Source organism: Buteo buteo, chromosome 2 (assembly GCF_964188355.1).
Source record: "Buteo buteo chromosome 2, bButBut1.hap1.1, whole genome shotgun sequence".
Classification (NCBI taxonomy): domain Eukaryota; kingdom Metazoa; phylum Chordata; class Aves; order Accipitriformes; family Accipitridae; genus Buteo; species Buteo buteo.
The window spans coordinates 7,896,676-7,919,092 of NC_134172.1; the positions used below are offsets into that span (position 1 = coordinate 7,896,676).

At 40.8% G+C, this 22,417-nt stretch overlaps 1 protein-coding gene across 3 annotated transcripts in view; it reads right to left on the reverse strand.

The window, feature by feature from the left end:
- Nucleotides 1-22,417, reverse strand: part of PRKAG2 (protein kinase AMP-activated non-catalytic subunit gamma 2) — a 225,238-nt gene that overhangs the window by 150,574 nt on the left and 52,247 nt on the right. For 2 of the 3 annotated variants that reach the window (XR_012652790.1, XM_075045175.1), the window contains exon 2: nucleotides 6,339-6,410. Coding sequence is in view for 1 of the 3 variants with exons in the window: in XM_075045175.1 (XP_074901276.1) it covers nucleotides 6,339-6,410 (72 nt within the window). In the remaining 2 variants the exon portion in view is untranslated. Of the gene's footprint in view, nucleotides 1-6,338; nucleotides 6,411-19,607; nucleotides 19,659-22,417 lie in introns of those variants that run through there. The other variant, XR_012652792.1, reaches the window with a different exon arrangement.

Sequence of the window (22,417 nt, forward strand, 5' to 3'; positions counted from 1 at the left end):
ACTTCTATTTTTTTGTCTCAGCCTTACTAGCAAAGACTGAGGACCGAGCTTGGAGAAACTCTGCCAGTTTTGTCCTTCCACCCAACAGCTATCCTTTCAATACCAGGCTGCCATCTTTCCCTTCATCTATTTTCTTACCTGACTCGCAATTTTTCATCTTATTTTACAAGAAAGATTAAAGTGCACTACATTTAATCACTACCATATGGTAATCCCCAATGCAATATGCAAAGAGACCAAACTATTCATACTTCACCACAAACTAGTCTCTTGTTGTCCACACACCATCTCAGTTCTGCCTCTTCTCACTCACAGGCAGAAATTTTCCTAATCTTGTCGTTTTCTTTCCCATACTTAGTACTGAAAATCTAATCCCTCTGTTTTACCAAATAAAGTCCTCTCTAAGAAGCCATTTCTGCTCCCAACCTAGAATTTCAGGACCACTTAACTGCAGGGAAGAGAAGCGTCCTGCCAAAGCGATGTGCCCAGAAAAATGAACAAGCTCTGCTGAGAAGACCCTGACCACGCACAGGCAGAGGCTGTGTTGGAGCCGGGGAAATCCAGGCATCGCCCTTGTCCCTGCCACCACACCTCTTCACACTCATGTCCTCTGCTCCCCTGCCAGGGGGCTCCAGTAACGGGTCCTTTCTTGGGCACACAGCCTTCCCCAGAGGATGCCCCCCCTGAAAAATCTCTGGCTCTGGTTCAGTTTCTGGTGAATTTAGATTCATTTTTCAGAACAGTCAGAAAAAATAATCTGTCTGGAATACAAATGGGCTCAAGCTAAACAGCCTTTCAAAATGCTTCTGAATTTAAGCAAAAGTTATTAAACACTCCTAAGCTCCATTCCTTTTTTCTCCAACACTGAATAGTTAGGACATTTATGGAGCATTTGAGTTCTGTTTCCTTTTACAACAGTGAGTTATATGACCTTTATTTTGCCTCTTTGCTTAAAAAGTTTTTTGAAAGGCAAGTAACAGAAAAGGAATCACCTCCCACCATCCTTGACAGGGACAGTAAACACAATTAGAGATGATACACCAGATAGACGTCTGTACTTGTTTCCTGCCCTTCGACTGAATCTCAATAAAAAAGCCCTTTGATAAAGTTAATTGGATGATTCTTTCATGCTGCTGGAATAAAAGAGCTCACAGAAACACAAGAGCTGACTTCATTAGACTGAAAGGTAATGAAGGACTTACTCTTCCAGGCACCATGTGGTCACATTCACCACCACTAGTTCCCTTGGTTCTGCATGAGCAGTTACAATTGAGATGACAACATATTTTACAGGATCAGAGATGTCACTTCCCAAAACTAAAGTACAATGACACTTTCCCAAATTAAAATACAATGGGATGCGGCTGGCTGCTCTGGCAGGCTCCGAGAGCTCTGCATTGCTGTACGGACGGTCGGGGTAAGGTTTCCAGCAGCGAGCAGGGCTGCTCAAAGGCAGAAGCAGGTTTAAAGAAAGCTGAAAGCAGGCCTGGCTCCCTGTCCACTTCCTAAACCTTAATTGCATTTATTTTAAAGCAGTGGGTGGGAAGGAGCCATGCAGATGACAGTGCAGTGGTTGTCCTATGTGCCTTTGCCCTGAGGCTCACTGCATCCACTGCAGGTGCCCCATGCCAAGGCTGTGGGACCATCCAGGACATGCTCCCCATCCTCACTGCTCATAAAGAAATGGATAATTAAAAGACTGGGAAAAAAATAAATTAAAAGGAGTGAAGGGGAGGCTAAAAATGGCACATTTTTTGCTTCTCCTCCCTGTTCCAGGGGTTGCTCGTGCAGTTCCCATGAGTCACTGAACAAAACAAAAACAATGCTGGGACCAGAAGCAGGATAAAGCGCTCCTTGAAGTCCTTTAATATTGGAGTCACTCCTCGGATGTTTTCTGATCCTAGTTCATCAACGCTTTCCTGCATTACTGATAACAGAACTGTGAGTCAGTGCCAAACACAGTTGTAACAAACCCTCTACTTTTCACCCTATTCCTTTGTTCGTACATCCAAAAACCAAACTAATTTTTAACCACCGTGTCACATCCAGAATCCATGTACAGCTGATTACCTACAGCTATTCTCAAAATCTAATCAAGGCTTTGTGACAGACTTCCCAAAAATAAAGTCTGCATTACTTCCTCCTAGGTGTAACCGATCGCAGTTTGGCCAAACTGAGATGGACTGTTTGTTTGCAAAATATGTTTTAAGTGATTCAGGTCATTCTACATTGGAGTTTCCTGCTCAGAGTTTACTATTCTCTTGCCCCTCATTTTTGTATGGACTACAAATTGTATCAGTAATGAGCCTGTATTTCTTTCAAGTCACTGATAAAGTATGATAAAGTGTAGCAACAGAATGTTTTGTCTGCCTAGAAACAAAATTTTCCACTGATGAGTCTCAATTTGTTTTATCAGCCAGGTTTTTATTCATTTAATAGGCACCATGTTTATTCAGTATCATTCCAGTTTCTTAAATCAAAATGTCTTGTGCTACTTTTTTATATACATGACACCGATACTATGACATTTTCCAACCAAATTTATAATTCATTTAACTCCCCACATTTGTTCAATAAGAACTGTTTACCATTCATTCCAATCCAAATGAGTCTATTATAATAGCATCATTAACTATTCAACATTAGATATTTCATTGTTTTGCCCAGGACTAATGTTAGACTGACAAACCTGTAAATTACCCTAATTGCAAACATTGTAAATATTAACACAGTAATTGGTTTTTTTTGCAGTCTTTCAGAACTTCATCTCTGCTCCAAGATTTATTCAAAATCGGCACTAGTCAGAGAAAGGTCTGCCAATTCATTCAAGGGTGTTTTATCAGAGTTGTTTGGATTTAATTTTAAAATGTCTAGCTTTAGCATCTTCTGCTTTAAATACACTTAAGTCATTAATAGGACAGAGTCACCATTGTCATCTAAGATAAACATCTCACCAGCTTTTTCCCCATGTAGAGAAAAGAATTTTTAACGCGCGCTTCTATTCCAAGCTTTATTCTATATTTTTATGACAATTCTATTATTTCCATAAAGGAATGGATCAATATCATTCTTCAAACTTCTTATCTTCCTCCTCCTCCTCCTCCCTCCTCCATCTATAATTTGCTAGCTGCCTCCCCATGGACAATTTTCTCCTTGTGTCATTTTCTTCTCTCTAATCATTCACAATCCTGGGCTTTCAGCTGAAAGCAACGGCTATTGGTTTCCTGTAATTTCCACACCTTATCCTTTAACCTACATTTTAGATGAAAGATCTATAAAAATTCAAGGTGTTAAGACCTCTAAAATTCATAGAGCCATTTGAGTGCAGGGGGGCACTCATCCTTGACTGCTGCCCTGCCACACTGTACCAGAATTATTTTCTGAATGACGCTCCACATCACTCATGATTTTCCAGGTCTCTAAACTGCCCCTCTTTCACCGTCTTTTCCCAGACCAAGGAAATCCAGTAAATGTAATTGCTTCTCAGCTCCTAGTTGTCTATACTGCTGTATTTAATGATCCTCTAAGGTCTCTCTGCAAGGAGGATTCAAGCCATTTCTGGAGTCCTAGCTTTGAGCACGGGGCAATCAGCATTACCAGTTGTTTTAGACAAAGCTACCAGCACAAGTATTAAGGCATTTTTTCAGGCAATAAGAAGGGCCAGAATACCTGCCACAGGCACAAGAGCTACCTTTCTCCATCACATCACGCCAAGAACTTCTACGCAAGAGTCTTCAGAATATTACATTCTCCATCTTCAGCAGAGGAAGGTGAAAAGTATCCCTATCCCCTTCCTGCCATTGGTCATAAAGGAAAGAATACATCATTTATAATAGTAGCCATGTTAATGAGAAGTGATTAAGGCTAAACTTCAGGAAACGTGTGTCACATTCCCACCCCTGCCAAAAAATTCCTATGTGAACCTGAACAAATAATTCTGCACTTGAGTTTCCTAGCCATGTCATGAGGATTGTCATCACAGGATAATGACTGAGAGACACTTGCATGGTAAAGTGCTGAAGATATCTGTGAAAAATGTTAATTCAGTTTCTAAAAGCCTTTCACAAAGAACAGGAGAATTAAATTAACGGCAGATTGGACAGATGGGTTATGAACTACTCTTCCCTACCTTAATCTATAGCCCAGGCGACAGAAGAGTTAAGTGCAGGAAGAGAGACATCCCTGATGAATTGCCTGTCTCCAACATGATGGGTGAATGGAAAAACCACATTACTGATGAAAAACTGGCTTTTAATATGCAAAAGTTCCACACAATACTGTGATTTCAAACTTGAACAAAGAAAAACCATCTCACTTGAAAGTGAAGAGTAACCTGGGGACTTCTTTATGTAGCCCCAGTAGTGACTGGCAAACTTTTAGAATTAAATAAATACCGCAGTCTAATGCTACTCATTATTCAATAGCAGCAAAGATCCCATCCTTCACACTGAGGAAAACGATATATAGGATGAGATGTGTGGCAATGGATTTTATTAGATGATCTGTTTCTTATCAGAAGTTGGGCACTGCCAGCTTGTTTCTTACCACTGTGTATGTTGAACAGAGCTCCAAGTACTATGTTACAAAAAACTCTGGGTCTTATACACTCAATCAAAAAGGTCAGTTAAAAATGCAATTTCAGATGTTAAGAAGTTAGCTGCACTTCCATAAGCAGAAATTGATCCAAGTCTAGGGAAAAAACCCCAGCATTTACTAAGCCTGCAAAAAGGGGCAACTACTGAAATGTTCTTCCAATTCTCCCAAGACAAGCACTCATCAAAAGAGAGTCCCAAGACCAGTAAGAGGAAAAACAGGGGATTCATAAATGGTAAAGTGGAAATCATTAAACAATATCATGTAATACTACACATGAGCAAGATTAGCTTTGGTGTATTTTTTTTCTTCATGACTGAGATTCATGCAGCTTTCTCACCTTTCTTTGGGAAAAGGAGGTGATAAATGGAAAAAACCAAGTTTTAGCTAGAAACTCCTGCCTTCTTCCAGCATAACAACCCTTTCCAAAAACATCACATTGTTCACTTTATTCAAACCCTCCAAACAAGCAAGTTTTGGTAACACTGTATATTTTAGCTTCCCTGTCATCTACAAGAGTTCCTCTGCATCAGTGACTCCTACATCAGTTTTAAGACATCCAATGCAGAAAAGAACAAGGCCAATGTTATAAATATATGCAATTACTGATGGATTGCAGAAATTTTTTAAACAACTGTCCTCTGCTGCAAGGTGCAAAGGGATAGAAACTCATGCTGTCAACAGAGCTAAGTTATTGTTCTAGATGCAGATTAGCTTCACTAAGGAGATATTTATTGCTTCACCTGCCTTGAACTATAACTGCAGACTCTTTGACAAATGGCTTGTAGCGGGTTTAATCTTCACAGAGGTCCATAGCCTTGTAAATACTGTGACAAGTCAAACTGGTCTGCTGTGTAGCTATAGATCAGCTTTTGGGGTTATCTACTGTTCGGAGGAGTACCTCTCTTCACCAAGCCTATAACTTGGCTGGTAGGAGGCTTACATTTAGCAGACCAGCTTGTACTTCAACGCTTTGTGAAAATGATGAGGCCGGGACCTGAAGATGACAGATCCCACCCACAATTTTTATTACTTTGAAGATTGTGTAGGCGCTGTATAACCATCCCTAATGTCATCCACTGAATATGCGCGCCTGATCATTTTAAAGCATGCAAACTCTGTGAATGTATTAGTTTAATTTAATAGTGGGCCATCAGAAAAACACATCATAGCAATGCCTCCAGAAGGATAACCTTGAGCTAATCCCACATCAAGAAGGAACCTTTCCACCTTGTTTACAGGAAGACCCTACCGTTATGGCTTCAGCAAATGAAGGTAGCTCATTTTGCCAATGCCAAGGACAGATAGAACAAGGACACTGAACAGTTAAAACCTCCGTAACCAGAGAGCAACCATCAGGAGGCAATTCTAGGAAAACATACCGAATCCCCAGACACCTGTTTGGGCACTGTATTTCTGTAGCTAACTTTTTTTTGTTAGCTAACTATATTCTTGAGAATACAGTTATGCAATATCACTTCATTGAATTACAACAGTGTTACACACATCTGCAGTATTTAAAACAATATCACCAGAGGTTAGCACTGTTTACAGGTTATACTGCATAAGCACCATCATGGTAAGGTCTGCAAAATTCACTGCATTTGCCTTAGTGCATCACTCTCAACAGGTTAACGGAATGGCAGGAAAGATAAAATCCCAGGCTTTTTTAAGGCTAATAAATTGTGTTTACCACCAAGGCACTCAAACACTATGGTGAAAGTGAAGCTTTAGAAATATCCTACCTTGCGAGAAGCATTTTTATCTGTGCTCTCCACATCACCGTCCAAGAATGGCATGGCAAATGAGCTGAGATCCTGCCAGGACAGAGAAGAAAAATTGAAGTCCTATATTAACGTCTTCTTCCTTCCATCAGACCATCCCACGATTGTAGCCCGTGGTTTTATTTCCAAAGTGCCCACTCCTTTACCCATAGCGATTACTGGTAAGCAATAACATGGGCTTTGATCATTCTTTTTGGCTGTGAAACCAATGGCAGGTGTAAGTAACAAGTGAATAGGGAGCCCTTAGCAGCGCTTGCACTACATCACCATGAAAAAGCACCTGTGCAGCCAAAGTCAAAAGTCCTGTGCTAAAACTTTCAAGGGGAGGTACTCAAATCCCACAGAAAAATTCGTGGGAAATTACAGTTTAAATACAGCCACTTTCTCAGCAGATGGCCTATCTTGCCTTTAGTGGGGTGTATAATCTTAGTTTAAAGAGTATTTATGGCAATAAACAAAACCTGAATGAGAATATGTCAATCTTCTGAAAAATATGTAACATATGTAACAGAGGGAGAAAACAAAGACACAGTGCTTGGGGAGGAAATAACCAATTCACTTGCACAAATGAGAGAGGAGAACCCAATTCTGAGCAACTAAAGACAATAAAGCCGTGAGAAAAGCACACATGCTCATCTTTAACTAACAAAAACAAACTGCAATTATATTCTACCTCCTGCCGTCTGTTCTGTTTATGATACTTTGTGTTCCAGCCATGGGGTTTTTAGAGCTCCTTTCTACATGCATAAGGAAATTACATTAGTGTCAAGTTTAGCATGTTTGATTAGAAAAGTAGATAATGAGTAATTCTATGACCAAAACCATGGGGTTGCCTAATGCTGTGTGCTGAAGAACTAAGTCTTGGATCCCAAATCTTGATCTAAATGTCAGAAATACCTCCCCAACACAGAATCTCCCAGATGCAAGGCATCACCCTTTCCAAGTAATGATTCAGTGCTTCTCTACCACCACATCTGCATCCCATTTAAAATAGTTCAAAACATAAATAAATAGCAATTTCACATAAACCTGATTTGAGATTAAATAGAGTTTAATTAAAAATTAGCACCGGCTGGGAAGTCTGCAAGGCTTGCTTGCCTTCAGAATTCAGAGCAGCCACAGGTCTAATCACATCACATTGTGTAATCATACTAAATCCAAAATATGCTCAAAAATGTGTAACTCGGGCATAATCCTTACAAGTGTTTTAAAATATTCTGGTTACATAACGAACAACAAAAATAAGGAACAAAATATTGAATTACTGGAACTGAAGCACATGGGAGTAATTCATGCCAAGTTGGAAAAAAAAAAAAAACCCAACCAAAAAAAACCCAGCAGCAGCCAGGCTTGGCCAAGCTGGCCCCAAATCATTAGGCCACAAACCAAAGTATTCATGACAAATTAGTGTGCTCCCGGCTCTATCTGTGCAAACTCAATGGGAACTATCTACAAAGGCCCAAACTACAAAGCACCAACCCAACTATGTAACTTCACCTTCATTGCCTTGCTTTGGCATCTGTGTTTCACATCACCTTTGTTTGCAAATGAAAACATAAGCAAACACCTCAAAACCAAAAGAAGAGGCAATTTGTTTGGTTTAGATTTCCACTGTTATGAAGATTTGACAGAGGCTGAACCAGGCACCGCAGGACCTTAAAGAAAAGCTTCTCTATTAATTTGCTTATTCTTATGATTAGTTAAGACAAAATGACTTACATACTCCATATAAAAATTATTCAGCCATAAATGGCATTTATAAACACTGTCAATAAATGGATTATTATTCCTATTTCATATGTTACTGCAAGAATGAAGTGAAGGATCTCTGTGAAGAAGTTTAAGAGCCTAATGGAAAGTTAGACAAAAACATAGCCCCTCGTGTTTACTTTAATTTAGCCAAAGGATTTACCAACATTTTCCTCTACCCATCTTCGGTAGCGCAGAAGCTGGAATCTGATGTGGGCTAAGCCATTTTCCATGGAATAAATCAAGGAAATAACCTCTTTTGAGCTCCACATATTAGCGGCCCTATATTGCTACTTGCTGTAATCCACAGAGAGAAAACCTGCTGTTTGGGAAGGCTGGAGACTGGATGGAAGAAACTGGCTTTAAGGGGACACACATCTAGTAATTAGAGTTGAAAAAGCTGTTCAGGAAACCTGAAACAGCTGGGAAAGAAACCATAACTTCTTTTGAGCAGAAACCTTCAAAAACAGGAGGGGGTAGGTAGGTACAACTGTTTTCCTAGGAGCTAAATTTCAGTTCCCAGTTACAATTCCAAGCTTAAAAACATGTATATATTACATTCTAAAGTCTAAAAATATCATGAAACCCAGCTGATAACTCTGTTCTAATTTTTAACTCTCAGATATGATGGAGATATGCTTATTTCATCTGTCTTTAAATGCAGAACAGGAGATCTCTACTTGTAAGCAGAAATAACTGGAGCTATACCTCTCTGGACAGCAGGAGACCTTTCTTTGTTAATACAGGGCTGGAGGACATTTCAAACAGGATAATAATTTTAGGACTTTTAGTCCTGTGATAAAGTCTGTAATTGTAGCTGCTACCTAACAATTTTTTCATCTTTCACTTTCTATATGCAAAGGTATCCATTTGCAGAAGGAAAAAAAAATACATATATCAAATGCCAGGCTCCAAATATTGCTCTCTCAATTCCAATCTGTTGGTTAAGCAAGGAAATATTAGATGCTTATTTTCTCCTTGCATGTATCACTGCAGAATACAGACTAGATATCTATTTCTTTCTTGTGTTCCTCTTCATCCAGAAGTACATGTGACGATGCAGTTCATGATATGTAACTCTTTAAAGAAAAAAAAAACATCAACAAAACAACTCCAAAAGTGTTGCAAAACACCACAGTACTTCTTGACGGGCCAATGGTGCAGCCTCAGCTCTTATCACATATCTGACTGCTCTGATCTTATGCCAACTAATACATGTTGAAGGCTCACTCTGCCATTAACCTGGGATTGAAACTGTTCTTAGACAGCTCTCCAGCTCTGCTTACTGTGCTTGGAATAAGTGTCCTGGAAAATCACATGGTTCTGGAGAGACATTTAAAAAACTTCTGCTAAAGGCATACAGTGATGTGTTGGTACGAGGAAGAGTGCTTCTCATTTGAGACTGCAGAGCCCTGGCTGAAGAACAAACAGCATCACTCCCTGTATCCATCAGTCCTGCGTTATATCCTCGGATAAACCAATTCTGTAGAGACCACAGTCTATGATCATCCCCGTAAGAAACAAACGCCGCCAGAGATTGTAGCTCCTAGTGCTGCTAACCTGGAATTAAGAGTATGCAAAGTCTGTTTTGCAAAGTTGTGTTAGCTTTCCTGCCATGTTCCGATTCCTCAGTCAGTCCTTCACATCGCTCAGCGCTGTCTGACAACCAGATACCACTCCTACCATCCCCAATTAGAAAAAATGACCTCTTGAGCAGTTTAGATTTACTTTACAGACACAAAGCTGCTTCAGATTTATTTTGTTTTCAATCCACTTTTATTTATAAGAGGTTATCATGGCAGGTCCTGTTATATTTGCTGAAGAATACAGCCCCAGGGACATCAAAGCATTTTCCAGAGGACAGCAGAGCTGTGACACAGCAAAGCCACAGCTCGGTGCTCCTGCTACCAGCCAGGCTCCCTCCTGGGGAGGGCAATCTCCCACACCACCTTCTCAACAGGTGATTTTCCAGGACTTTTCTTATTGATAGCACAGGAGGTTAATGGATCTAAAAAAGCAACTACATTGACTTTATTGTAGTTAATAGGCTTGTCTGCTGCTTTAGTTTTTGCAGGGTCTAAGTCAGGATAATACAGTCTGCAAGCGCACTTACCTTCTCTATCCCTTCTTTGCCTATTTCCCCATGGGGTAGAACAGAATCTGGAAGGTTACATATTCTTCACACTAATTTCTCCTCCAAAGGTGAGACTAACACTAAGGTGACTCTTGTCTTGGTTACTGCTACATCTAGAGGGTGATCTGTCCTAATTCCAGCTCTTTTTCCTTCTCCTTTCCTTTTATTCCTTGTATCAGAATACTTAGGATTATGTAAAAAGAAGGAAAAATAAAATTTTTGTTCTTTGATATTCTGGGAAAACAAACAACCTTTTCTCAGAACTGTTTTGGAGAATAGGAAGGAAAACCACATTTTAGGATACAGAAAGCAAATATATTGGCTGGCATAGCATAGCCAAATAGCAACAGGAGCAAGATTTGGTTAGCCAAGCCATTTTTCACCTTTTCCAGCCAGTTTCACTGTTCCTTTCCTTACTGGCGAGGATTCCTGCCAAAAAGGCTTGCCCAGACATGCTGGTCTGGATGCTGCTGCAGTTGGAGACCTTGGTGTCAGAAGAGGGCTTCCAGCAATTCTGTTGTGGAGGCTGCAAGCTTAAATAACAGACCACTAAAGCCTTGAATCCAGTAAACAACACAGAATAAACAGGATACTTTTTTAATTATTGTTTTGTTTCAAGACTACTTTGGCAGCTAGGCTGATAAAGCTTCTCTGCAATGGCTGAAGCCAAGGAGCCAGCAAGGCACTCTGGGGCAAGTTGTGATTGAAAGGTCAGAGATCAATTTCCAAGGTATTTTGGGTGGAAGTAGGACCTTTTTATGGCCCTGCTCAACAGCGGTCCAAAATTTCAGGGCTGGGTATCAAAAGAATATTTCATAAACAGCTCCCTGCTGCCATCCTTTGCAACTGTCCCTTCAAACGCAAGGCATGGCCATGAACAACATGGTCATGTGAAATCTCCGTCCACGGTGGTGGGTCTATGTCCCATGAACACAGTCAACTCTTTGGCCATGTTTCAGAGATGACTCAGGTCAGAACAGTTTCACAGTAGCCCTGTGGTCCGTCTCTGCTGAGAGACTGGGTTCCTCAGCTATAAGCAACTTCAAAGTCCTAGCGTAGGTAGCATCATGCAGTCCTGACTACTGATGGTGTCACCTATGAGATATTATTTTTCTGCTTCACTGAGTTCTATATATGCGCTAGGATTGCACCAAATTTAAGGATGTGAAATGCCTGCCAGACATTACAGTTTCTTTTTACAACATAACTCAAGCAGGAGGTGACACTTTACTAAGACAGCTTTTCAAGATGGGGAGACAGCTCCTTTAATAAAATAAACAAAGAAAACAAGATACAGAGAAATTAAGCTGAGTGCTGACAAAAGCCCTGATCTTACAAAAAATTGCTAAAAGCTGCACTCCTCAGCATCACACCTTAACAGGGCTCTCAGTGTCTCCTCCTCTGCTAATGTTACTGAGCTGTAACTACTTCAACTATCCTACCAAGGACAAAGAAAGTCAGGATTTTTATTAACATTAGTTGTGAATGGTTTCTTTCAGCTCAGTCTGCACCCCAGCAGATTTTTTTTAGCTCAATCTTGGATTTGTACCTATTACAAGCCTATGTAAAACTCTGAATAGCAAATACGCTAAAAATGCTAATAGCCTGTGAGCAGAATCCAAAGTTTGAACTCCGTGGAATAGAGGGCATAGCTTGGTAGCTCTGATTGAATAGAGAATTTTCTTCTTTTGAGAACAACCCTTTCTAGAAGCCTTTGAGGATTTATATCAAATCACTCAATTATTGCACAAGGAAAGATTCAAAACTGACATGCACAGGAATTTCTGTCCTTTTGTTTTTGTTGTTTTGATATACTAGTCATAGTATAGTATAATAAGACTTGCTACATTGCTTTATTCCTTTAGGAGTAGGTTGCTCATTGCTTTGCTTTTCTCCCTCCCCCATACCATCTAGACTGCAGCATGTGTTTTGGAGACAGATATATAAGTCGTACTGTGAGACTGAGCATGCTGGTGACTAAGTCTCGGTATGACTCAATGGGAGTGGGCAGTAACAGATGTACAAAGCTGGTTATATTTGTGCAAGCCAGCTTTGTACTTCACAAGGCTATTCCAATTTATTTGTTTGCTATTACTTTTAAGACTATTCGTATTAAAAAAGAACGATTGAGTGGGTCTGCAGAGTTTTGAGTTGGTAGAAATGAGAAATACAGGCTTGATTTTGTCCGCAGCATGAAGATGCAAGAGGCAGCATGGTCCAGAAGTCACCCAGGTGACCGTGCAGGACCAGCTATGCGCACTTCAATGTCAAAATGGATACAGCATCAGATTTGAAGTAACAGAGGGTAAATCAGCCTAAATGATGTGCCTGGAAGAAATGGGAAATATTCAGTCCCAAAGATGCATAATCTAAAAAGTTAGGGAGTACTGGCTGGCTGAAATCTAACCCAGATCTCGGTATGTGAAAATCCCCATCCATCTGGTGAGTAATCGATGTCCTGTATCAAAAAATCCGCATACAAAAACTTTGCATAAGAAAACCAGCCCACATGTAATTTCAAGGCATTTCTTTCAGCTGCAACAAGAAACGGTACTAAAGAGCTACTGAAGCCACTTCTCCTGTTCTCACCCATGGGTCACCTGGCTTGGATTGCCACCACATGGTCTAAAAGAGCTGCTAAAACTAAGAATTTCAAGGGGAAGGGGATAAAGAGACCCAAGAAACCAATAAGGACTTGAAATTTCCCTGAAAACAACTGTCTTCCAAGCTGTTCTTTCTGAGTTATCCTGATCATGGGATACCGGCAGCCTCCAGCACACCCCTCTTCATTTCGAATCCTCCTGACTGATCCTGACAGCATTAATGTCCAGCAGTGTACAGCAAATTCACCTCTTTTCTTCTAAGGCTGTAGACAAGGTTCATCAACAAGAACGGCCAAGAGACAGTGGATCGTTTTTTGTTTTGTTCTCAATCTCAGACTTAGATCACTAGAACACATTCCTACGCTGTTCACGGAAAAAATGAAATTTTCTTTCAAGCTTCATGTTCTTCTGCCAGGGAACACCACTGTATCTTCTTGGTGATTCAGCCTTTGCAGATGAGCTGAGCACAGATAGCCTGGGGTGGGATGCAACCAGTTCTGCTTGGAGCCCTGTAATGTTCATAATGTCCAGAGAGCTGTATGGAAATGCTCTGATGAAGGGTACTGCTCTCCACCTCATCACTAAATCCCAGACCAACATTAGGGGCTCTCTGACAAAGCCTGAATACGATCCCCATGCACACGACAGCCTGGTTTGTCAGCTCCTTCACACCACGAACCACACAGCGCGGTGACTGGCAGCATGTTTATTACAACGGCAGATGGACAACCTAGCAAATGTGTAAATAACAAAATGTCATTTTAAAAAAAATAAAAGAAAGTGAGAGAACAGCAGAGAAAGCAAGTCAGGGAGGAAAACAAAATTCTCAATATTCCCTGTGACACTACGATCCACACACAAACTCATTATTAAGTGCTATTCCTGGGTGCTCAGCTGAAGACCACCTTTCTCTGGTGAGACATTTCCTCCAAGAAGCACCCAAACTTAAGAGACACAAGGTGAAAGGAGAGGATAACATACCTCAGACCTGGAAAATGTGGTCAGGTGAGCAATGAGGGAATTAAGAAACAACAAAAAGACATGACTATAGGGAAGGACTGCAGGAGACTGGAAATCTTACCCTTCAGATAGCACATACTCAGTGCCAACAGAATTGCTTTCCAATACTTTTATGGCTGTCTTACATAAACAAGACATAGGATCCCAATGTATTTGCAGAGAAAAGCATGCATTTGCTATAAAACTTAACTTCAGCAACAGTGAAATAGCAGAACCGCAGGAAACAAAAGATGATTTTGCCATAATGTAATGAAAACACTTGAGATGCTGCAGCATGGGGGCAATCTGAAGGGGATTCAAGGCAAGGATCATCATGAGGCTTTCTAAATCTTCTCTACACTTCAGCTACTTTAAAAGTCAATGTGGTTTACATTTTTTATGTTTTTCTCCACTATCTATAGGCCAAATCTCTTAAAAAAACATTTCCTCAAGGAAGAGTAAAACAAAACAAAATCAGAACTGAAAACCTCCAGCTGATGGCCTTATCCGAGAAGGACTTGCAGGGTTTTCCCTTGCATATATATGACTAAAAAAGGTGACATTCACACCAGGCGGAAAATCTCTGTTATAAATACTTGAACTGCAACTCTTTTTTGCAGTTCACTGCATTTAGCAAAACAGCTGCCTGTTGCCTCCTCTTTACATTCTCGTCAGTTAATAACCGTGAATAATCTTAACAATCAGAAGAAAGCTTATAGCTGGAAAGCCAGGCAAGCGAGGGACCTGCTCTGATCAAGTAGCCCCTCAAATAAAGCAGAAAGAAAAAAAAAAGTGTAGAAGCAAAAAGGAAATTAGGCAAGGAAAGGAAGAACAGGGTGGCTCTGTGCTTGGTGTGCTGAAGACCTGAATGGGAGGTCAAAGGGAACAACACATGGAGCCCACAACGAGGGAAGATTCCCCTCTTCATGCTTTTCTGATGCATTCTCCTCCATCTCTCTGCAGCTGCAGAGAACAATTTCACATCTACAAAGTTTACAGTCACTTTGCTATAGCTTTTCTTACAGTTTTAGCACCACGTGTAAGAAGAGATCAATATATACAATATGCTTTATTTCATAGGCTAAACTTTTTTCTCTTCCCAAAAGAATGGATGTCTTCATTCTTCACTCCCTGAACTCCTTATTTAAAGGTGCATTTTGCTGAAGCTGGCAACATAAAAAGACCTCAAGGACAGAATAAAGCTCAAATTCTGAGAGATCATCTAGAAAACATTATGACATTCATAGTACAGTACTCTGTCCTAAATCCAGCTTATATGTCTTTCAGGTCTCACCCTTGGCTTTGAGCTGAGAGAGGCTGAGATTTGGTACCATTATTATTTTTTCCAGTTAGCGATGCCATGTAATACTAATAAATTACATTGCATCTTTCATCCTGTGGGAATCCAAACTGCTTTACAAACTGTATATCCAGTCCAGAATAGCTTCATGGATGGACTTAAGTGATGAGACTTTCATTGCCTGTCCTCTGGCTTTCTGGTTTACCTCTGGGAAGGCATCAAGGATGGGATATCTGTCACCTAGCTTCAGCCATGCAAAACACTATTCATCTACCCCACACTTTTTGTCCAGCCTAGAGAACAGGGAAAAGCCAGCATCTCCAATGGGCAATTTGCTCCCATTTGCCTGGTGTGGGACAGGCTGGACAACTTGCTTAAACTTTGGATGATTCAACATAGGATAAATGAACCCTGCCTCTTACCTCTCCCTCTTTACTACTGATAAAGTGAGAATAAAATAAGTTCTTTTCCTTTCTGTTCTCTATTTAGAAAGCAAGCTGTCCAGACAAGGGATTGTGTCTTACTACGGGCATGTCTACATGGCAATCGCAAGCATGGTTTACACCAGCTCACTTTCACCCAGCTCCACACAGCACCGATAAAAGTGTAGCCATGACAACACACGGCTTAGCGTAGGCTGCAAAATCCCCACGGGAGGTTGAGTAAATACCCCAGCAATTTAGCTCACTTCGAGCTCCTCGCTCCCGCCGTTGTATGGGTGTCAGGACTCAGACGGGCTAATTTAAGCCCAGCTTCAATCATGTCTTTGCTTGCAGTCTAGACACACTGTAGGCATCCATACAATGGGCAGCACAATGAGGTCCTAAGCTCTGTTGGCATTTCTAAGTGTTACTAAGACGTACATTTTCTTTACACAGCTTTGGCTGCTGTGTAGAAAACAGGGTGAACTCTTTGATGGGGTGAGCACCCATTGGAATGAAAATGAAGGAGCCACTGTGTCCAACTGAAACAACTAGAATTTAAATTTTAAGAAAACAGGCCAGCTATACAACCTCTGAGGAAAACATGTTTGTTAAGCGAATTGGCATGATCTAAGGGAAATGTCCAAGGGATAGTATATCTCGTACTTCCAGGCCTCCTCACACCAACTCCTGGGCACTCATTAAGGCTGTCTCAAGGGATGTGCTTCAAAAAGCATCACAGCTCTGCTCAGAAAAAGGTGTTAGAAGACACAAAAGACCACCTCTGGAAGAAAGATGGATAAAATATTTACCCATCTGGAAAATCTTGTGAACAATGAGACAAATGGAAGAACACAACAAAGGGATTACTCACTCTCACTTGAAATAGCCATCACTGAAAATAAGTTTTTGCAGTGGGTCCAGTTTGGAAATAATCTTCATATGGAAAGGGAAGGACAGAAATAACACACACTGAGTTTTTTCTAATTACTGTACATGCAACGCTAAAATTTTAAGGCGATATTTCCCCAAATAAACTGCAGGCTTCTTTCAAGGGCTATCTATCGCTTTCATTAGTATCTTCTTTTTTTTTTTTTTTCCCCCCAGAAATTGTTCCTAGTTTAGATCCAGTGCAGGGAAAAAAGCCTTACAAATGAGCCATATTCACTTCTGGGTCCTCTAGTAAGAGTGTTCTGATTTTAACCATCTTATTTCTTATTCTTCATGTGCCCATTTAAGCATCACGATTACAATGGACCTACCTGAACATGCTGTGGAGAAAAGACAAACAAACACACATTCAGGTAAATCCAACTGAAAACTTAAGCTCAATATCTACATATACATGTTGCCAGAAGTAATTTCTGCCCTATGCAATGGTTTTAAAACCCAGCAGACACTGGTGAGCTGAAACAGGCAAATCTGCATTTGATGTGGCGGGCAGTTTGTGCATCAAAATGTGTCAAGAAGCATTTGATCCTGCTTGGAGAGTGTGGGAAACATTTCCAAGTTAGCAGGACACCCTGGACATGGTGACAGATGGGCAGAGTACGAGCCTGGCGCAGGAGAGGCCATTTTATAACTGGCTGTTGCTCCAAGCCATGTGGCAGACAGTCCAAGCCCATTTGTCACAAAAAAATAAAGCTCACACTGGAATTACCAAACCAAGGTGCAGGGAGAGCCTCTGCCCGCGGCTCACCCTGGTACGGACACCCGCCCTGACAAGGAGCATCACCAAAAACCTCCCACAAATCAAACAAGCACCCAAGCAGGAAACAAAACTAAGCAAAAGACAACCAAACCAATTTTTTTTTCTCAAGGTGAATTAAATCCACAAGCAGGAAATTTTGATTTAGAATTTTTTATTCTTGCTTGGCTTTTTATTTTCATAGAAAAATACTGCTTTTTTTCCTCACTACCAAAAATTAAGTTCATGCAAGTTATAAGGCCCTAAAAAAATACTGGTTATTTTTTTCTCATCAAGAATGTTGATTTCTATCCTTACATATTGAATAGCTGTACAACTATTAGTAAGAATTTAAATTCAAGTTTTATTAACATTCATTTTGAGCTCTATTAGGAATGGAAATTGGACTTAGAATTGCAATCAGGCACTAGAAGTCATTAAATTCCTATTTGAAAAGTGTCTTATATCAGACCAAGATGATAAGTTTATCAAAACATATATCGGTTCTAAAAGCAAAAGCATTAGCACCTACAGGGAGAAACAGAAACAAACTTCACCTGTGACTATGTCCTCCCAGATGTAGATGTGCAGAGCTCATCTGACAGGGCATCACTTTTTTCTTTTACACACATATAAAACATGCTCTCATATAGGAGAATATATATGGCAAACATATATAATCATATAACATGTGTATACAAACATAACGACAAGCTCTTAAAGGCTTTTAAACTGCCATTTCTTTTATATTTAAGATGATTAAATATTTCTTGGCTCCAAATCAGCTTGTCACTGGACCTACTTGGGCGGCCAAACATGCTGAAATGACACAGGGATTTTCTCTTTGTGATGGAAAACCAGTGGCTGTTTGCTGCCTGAAGCAAACTCTGGCTACAGGTGATTTCCACCAACTCTGTCCTTTGCGTTTAAAGGTTTGCAACAATATTGCTTTTTATTCTCCTAATTTCTTCTTGATGAGTGTCAGACATCCTAGTACAGATTCATGGAGTGGGTTTTGGGGGGGGTGGGTGGTTGTGTTTATTTCAAACTGTGGCATTTTTCAGAATAAATATATTTTTATTCCACTCCCAGTAATAAAAATAGACTAAATTAAAGTGCAAAAGAGTCCTCTTTTGCTGGGTTTCCTGCTGCCTCCCTTTGGATCAAGGGTTGGCCCCATGTCAGCAGGATCCATTTCATCCTCCTGCCCGTCGTTCCCTCTTCTGACAGATGCTCCTGCCCCCCCAGACTCCCAATTTCGGCAACTTCAGTTTCTCTCACCTCCCAGGGCTGCTCAAAGTCAGTGCAGCCTCTGCTTTCCAGCCTCTCCTAGACTCCCAACTCTTCAGCCCATACAGGGGATAGAGCTGAGGGTGAAATCTCTTCCCCAAAGGCAGATACCTAATCTCTCCTGTGGCCTTTAACAGCAGCTAAAACACAGTGACCAACAAGCAAAACACACAAGATGCTGGCAAAATACCCTGCATCTTATACTAGAATAAATTTCAGTTGCTATTCACCAAACCCCTCCCATCACCCCACTAACGGAGCACCTTTAAAACCTTCAGGCTTCGGGTCTGATCCCAGGAAAGAGTCAGCCTCGTTGTTATTGGACATTCATTATCTCACAGGTCCATTAATTGCAGCGCAAATTGCATGTGCTCAGCATTAATTCTGGTAGTGGAAAGGGAAAAATGCAAGAGGAATGCATGAAGCCCATAATATGCCTCTTTATCCTGACAAATCTCATCAAATATTAAATTAAAATCAATAAGCAAAACAGGAGTTCCTAAAAACCTGTGATTTGGGGTTTGCAATGACTAGCCACAGCAATTAGTTGCCCAGCAGTTCAGGCTGCTCTGAGATGAGCAGTATGAGAAACAAGGCATTGCAGGATGCAGAGACCAGATGGTTTTAGGCTGAAATTAAATAAACACCCCCCAAAAGATAATCTCTCTTTCCAAAACACTAAGTAAAAGTTATGCAAGGAAAAAAAAAACCCAAGCTACATTCTTTAACTAGATAAAAGAACATTTTGTTCAGCCTTGGAGTATCTATTGTAATTAAATGCTCTAAAAACAGGACAACAGCCCTGTGCCAGCCATGCATACAAAAGAGACAAAACACGATGAAAAAAACCCCAAATACCCAAGAAACATGCATTTCTTACACAGCCTGAAGAATGCCTGCCTCTCGGCAGAGTTCTGCAGTCCACTCAGGCATCCACCTAAATGAATGCAAAACCTATTCCCCCTGCTAAGATAAATAAATTAAGGAAAAAAAAAATAATCAAATGCAAAGAAACCCACAGACAATCGAGCCCCGTTCTGACTTACAGCTCTGAAAAATCCTGCAGTCTGGCTGGAAACGTCCATTGAAGAACTGCATTCAAAGCTTTTCCCTAAAGGCAAGCGCATTTAAACATCTCGGGCTCTGCTACTGAAGCTGATGCTGCAACAGATGGGGACCAGGGCTGGGTGTGTTCCTCCTTCCCATCGCGGCACTGCGAGAGGATGGCAGGAGCTGTAGGTAACTCAGGAGAAGGCAGGCGACGGTTTTCTCCCTCGCTGCAGGCTCCCTGCCAAAAATGCTTTAGGCATCGCAGGATTCGATTACGTGACTGCAGCAACCTGCCACATTAACTCTGACGGGGGCCAGCGATGCACACGGATGGTACAAGCAGGTAATTAAGCGCCGTATTGGGTGCATTAGCTAAATGTCGCGGGTACACCGGGGAAGTTGGAGAGTTCAAATAACCGCAGATGTTTTTAATGGGATCAGAAGAAAAAGGGATCCTGTTTTCAATAGCAGAAGTTTCAGATAACTGAGGCTGCATCTGCATCAGTATCTAATACTTGGGGGAAGGCAGCACAGAGCAGCAGATGCATTTTCAACAGCTGGAGTATCTGCTGCACCATAACAGCCTTATTCCCCACTTAACCACAAGTCCACTTTGTAGCTGTACAAAAGTGACATTCTTTCTCCCGGCTTAAGTTCTCCCATCTGCAGCATGAACAGAGGAAGACTTAATTGACTTTGTAATTTATTATAAAGACCTCACTGGGAAAACACAGTGTCCGAGCACAAAGTGTAACATTACTGTTAAAAGTAAAGATAATAGCAGAGATTTTGAAAGGGTATCATGTGAGCAAGTGCTAGCAGAGCAACGCAAACTCTCCCAGTAGGAGCTGAGGGATGGTGGGGATCTGAGTTTTCTTCTTCATCAAGGATTATTTGACAAATCCCTCTTTATAATCACGTTCAGCTTTGATTACTCCACCAAGCAATCTCGCAGTGTCCTTTACTGGCACAGAAATCACCCCCCCAGACCATGGGGCCATATCCTTGGCCAAGACGCTATCAAAAGCTGCCACAGATGAGGTCACCTCTGGTAGAACAAAGATAACATGGAGGCAAAAGGCAGAAAGATCATCTCCGTGGCTTCCAATATTTTAACAAAAGGCATCAAAATACTCATGCAATGAACTGACACCTCTCTGGAGAAACAGGTGGCCAGATCCTGAGCCATGAAGCATTGCCAATCCTTTCTTGGCCATTTCAAAATAACATTTGTGATGATATATTGAAATACTCTTTAACATGGAGGGTTTGCTTTAATTAATGGCTACTAGTCACTAAATCATTACAGTGAGGTGGGCTTGGCTTATGCATCACTCTCAATTTATTTATCCTATTCGTCACAGGATCCTGCACCCCTTTGCAACTGGGTGAAACCAACACCGTCCTTAATTCTGTATAAATCAAATAATAAATGTCACTGAAGCCAGGCAGTTTTTCTTCAGTAGCAACAGAGGTGAAGTCCAGCTGATGCCCCTCGTGTGCCAGGCAGAGAGCACATGCTAGGAAAAGGCCGCTGCCCTCCCTTCCCTCGGCGTGCTAAGTGCATCTGATAAAACAAGTCCCTTTGGAGCAAAAAAGCTGAAAATGGTACATATTGTTCACTTGCAAATGGCAGCTATTACTCGAACTATTTTAAGACAAGCTCAGTGGCAGACCTTTTTAACAGAGAAATGAACAAATATTTAGCGTTCAGAAGGTTTTTTCCCAGCTAAATTAAAATTTTACACATGCAGAATATACAAATAGTTTAAGAAAATAAACAAGCTTCCTCTTAAATTCTGTTTCAGGGGTACCAGAGAAACCAGTCAACCAGCTGGAGGAAGCAAAACACATTTGTGTCTCTCCCACTTGAGTTGTAGGAGAAAGAAAGGCATCTGTGGCTGACCTAGAGAGGGCAAAAGGGAAGACTGCATTCGTCTTGGAATAAAAGAGGTTCTCCTACAAGCCAGACTGCAAAGCAAGGTTCAGCTCAAATGCTTCCTTGTATAGCTAACTTAAAAGGATTATTCTGATTAGAGATCAGATCGAATAAAAGGGGTATTAACAGCCAGGAAAATGTCCCATATCCCTAAATCATCCCTTTCAAATCACTCACAAGGCTCAGTTTGATGTAGCCAATTTCAAGAATCACCCAGACCTATTAAGCTAGGGTTTTTTTTAAAATTAATCTGCAAAACCGGTTCTGGTCTCAAAGTCTGATTTGGCACAAATTCTACCTCAAAAACATGCCTTTTCCTCCCCCACCTTTGGATAAGGAGCACGAAGCAGGAGAAACAGATTGCACAACTACATCTCAGATAAGCAGAACAGTTAATGGTTTCGATACCGTTTCATAAATATTTGCTGAACTAAGTTTTGGTTTCTGTCCAGTTTCTGACATCCACGAAAAACACTGAATAATGTGCTGTTTTCTTTCATCCTTCTGGGATGAAAAATAGGCAGAGGGGTTTTATTGTTGTCATTTCTTACCATTATTTAATGACTATTCACATTTATGTTGATGTGTCCTGCCAAAAAAGCCCAAGCTATTCTTGAATCTACAGGCCTGAGGTGTCAAAATCACATTTCTGTAAATAGTGATGTATTCTTTATTAATTACTTAAAACCTCTCCTATTACTGAAATAGTCCCAGTTCAAATACCTGTGCTCAGATGTGGCTGGCTAGGCAACTAGTGAAGATCTGAGAAAAAACAACTTGATTTCTAAATAAATATCTGGTTTCAAATTGGGATTTCAAGTGCATGTGCTCTGATCAGAGATGCCAAGGCTCAGGACTCAAATGCAG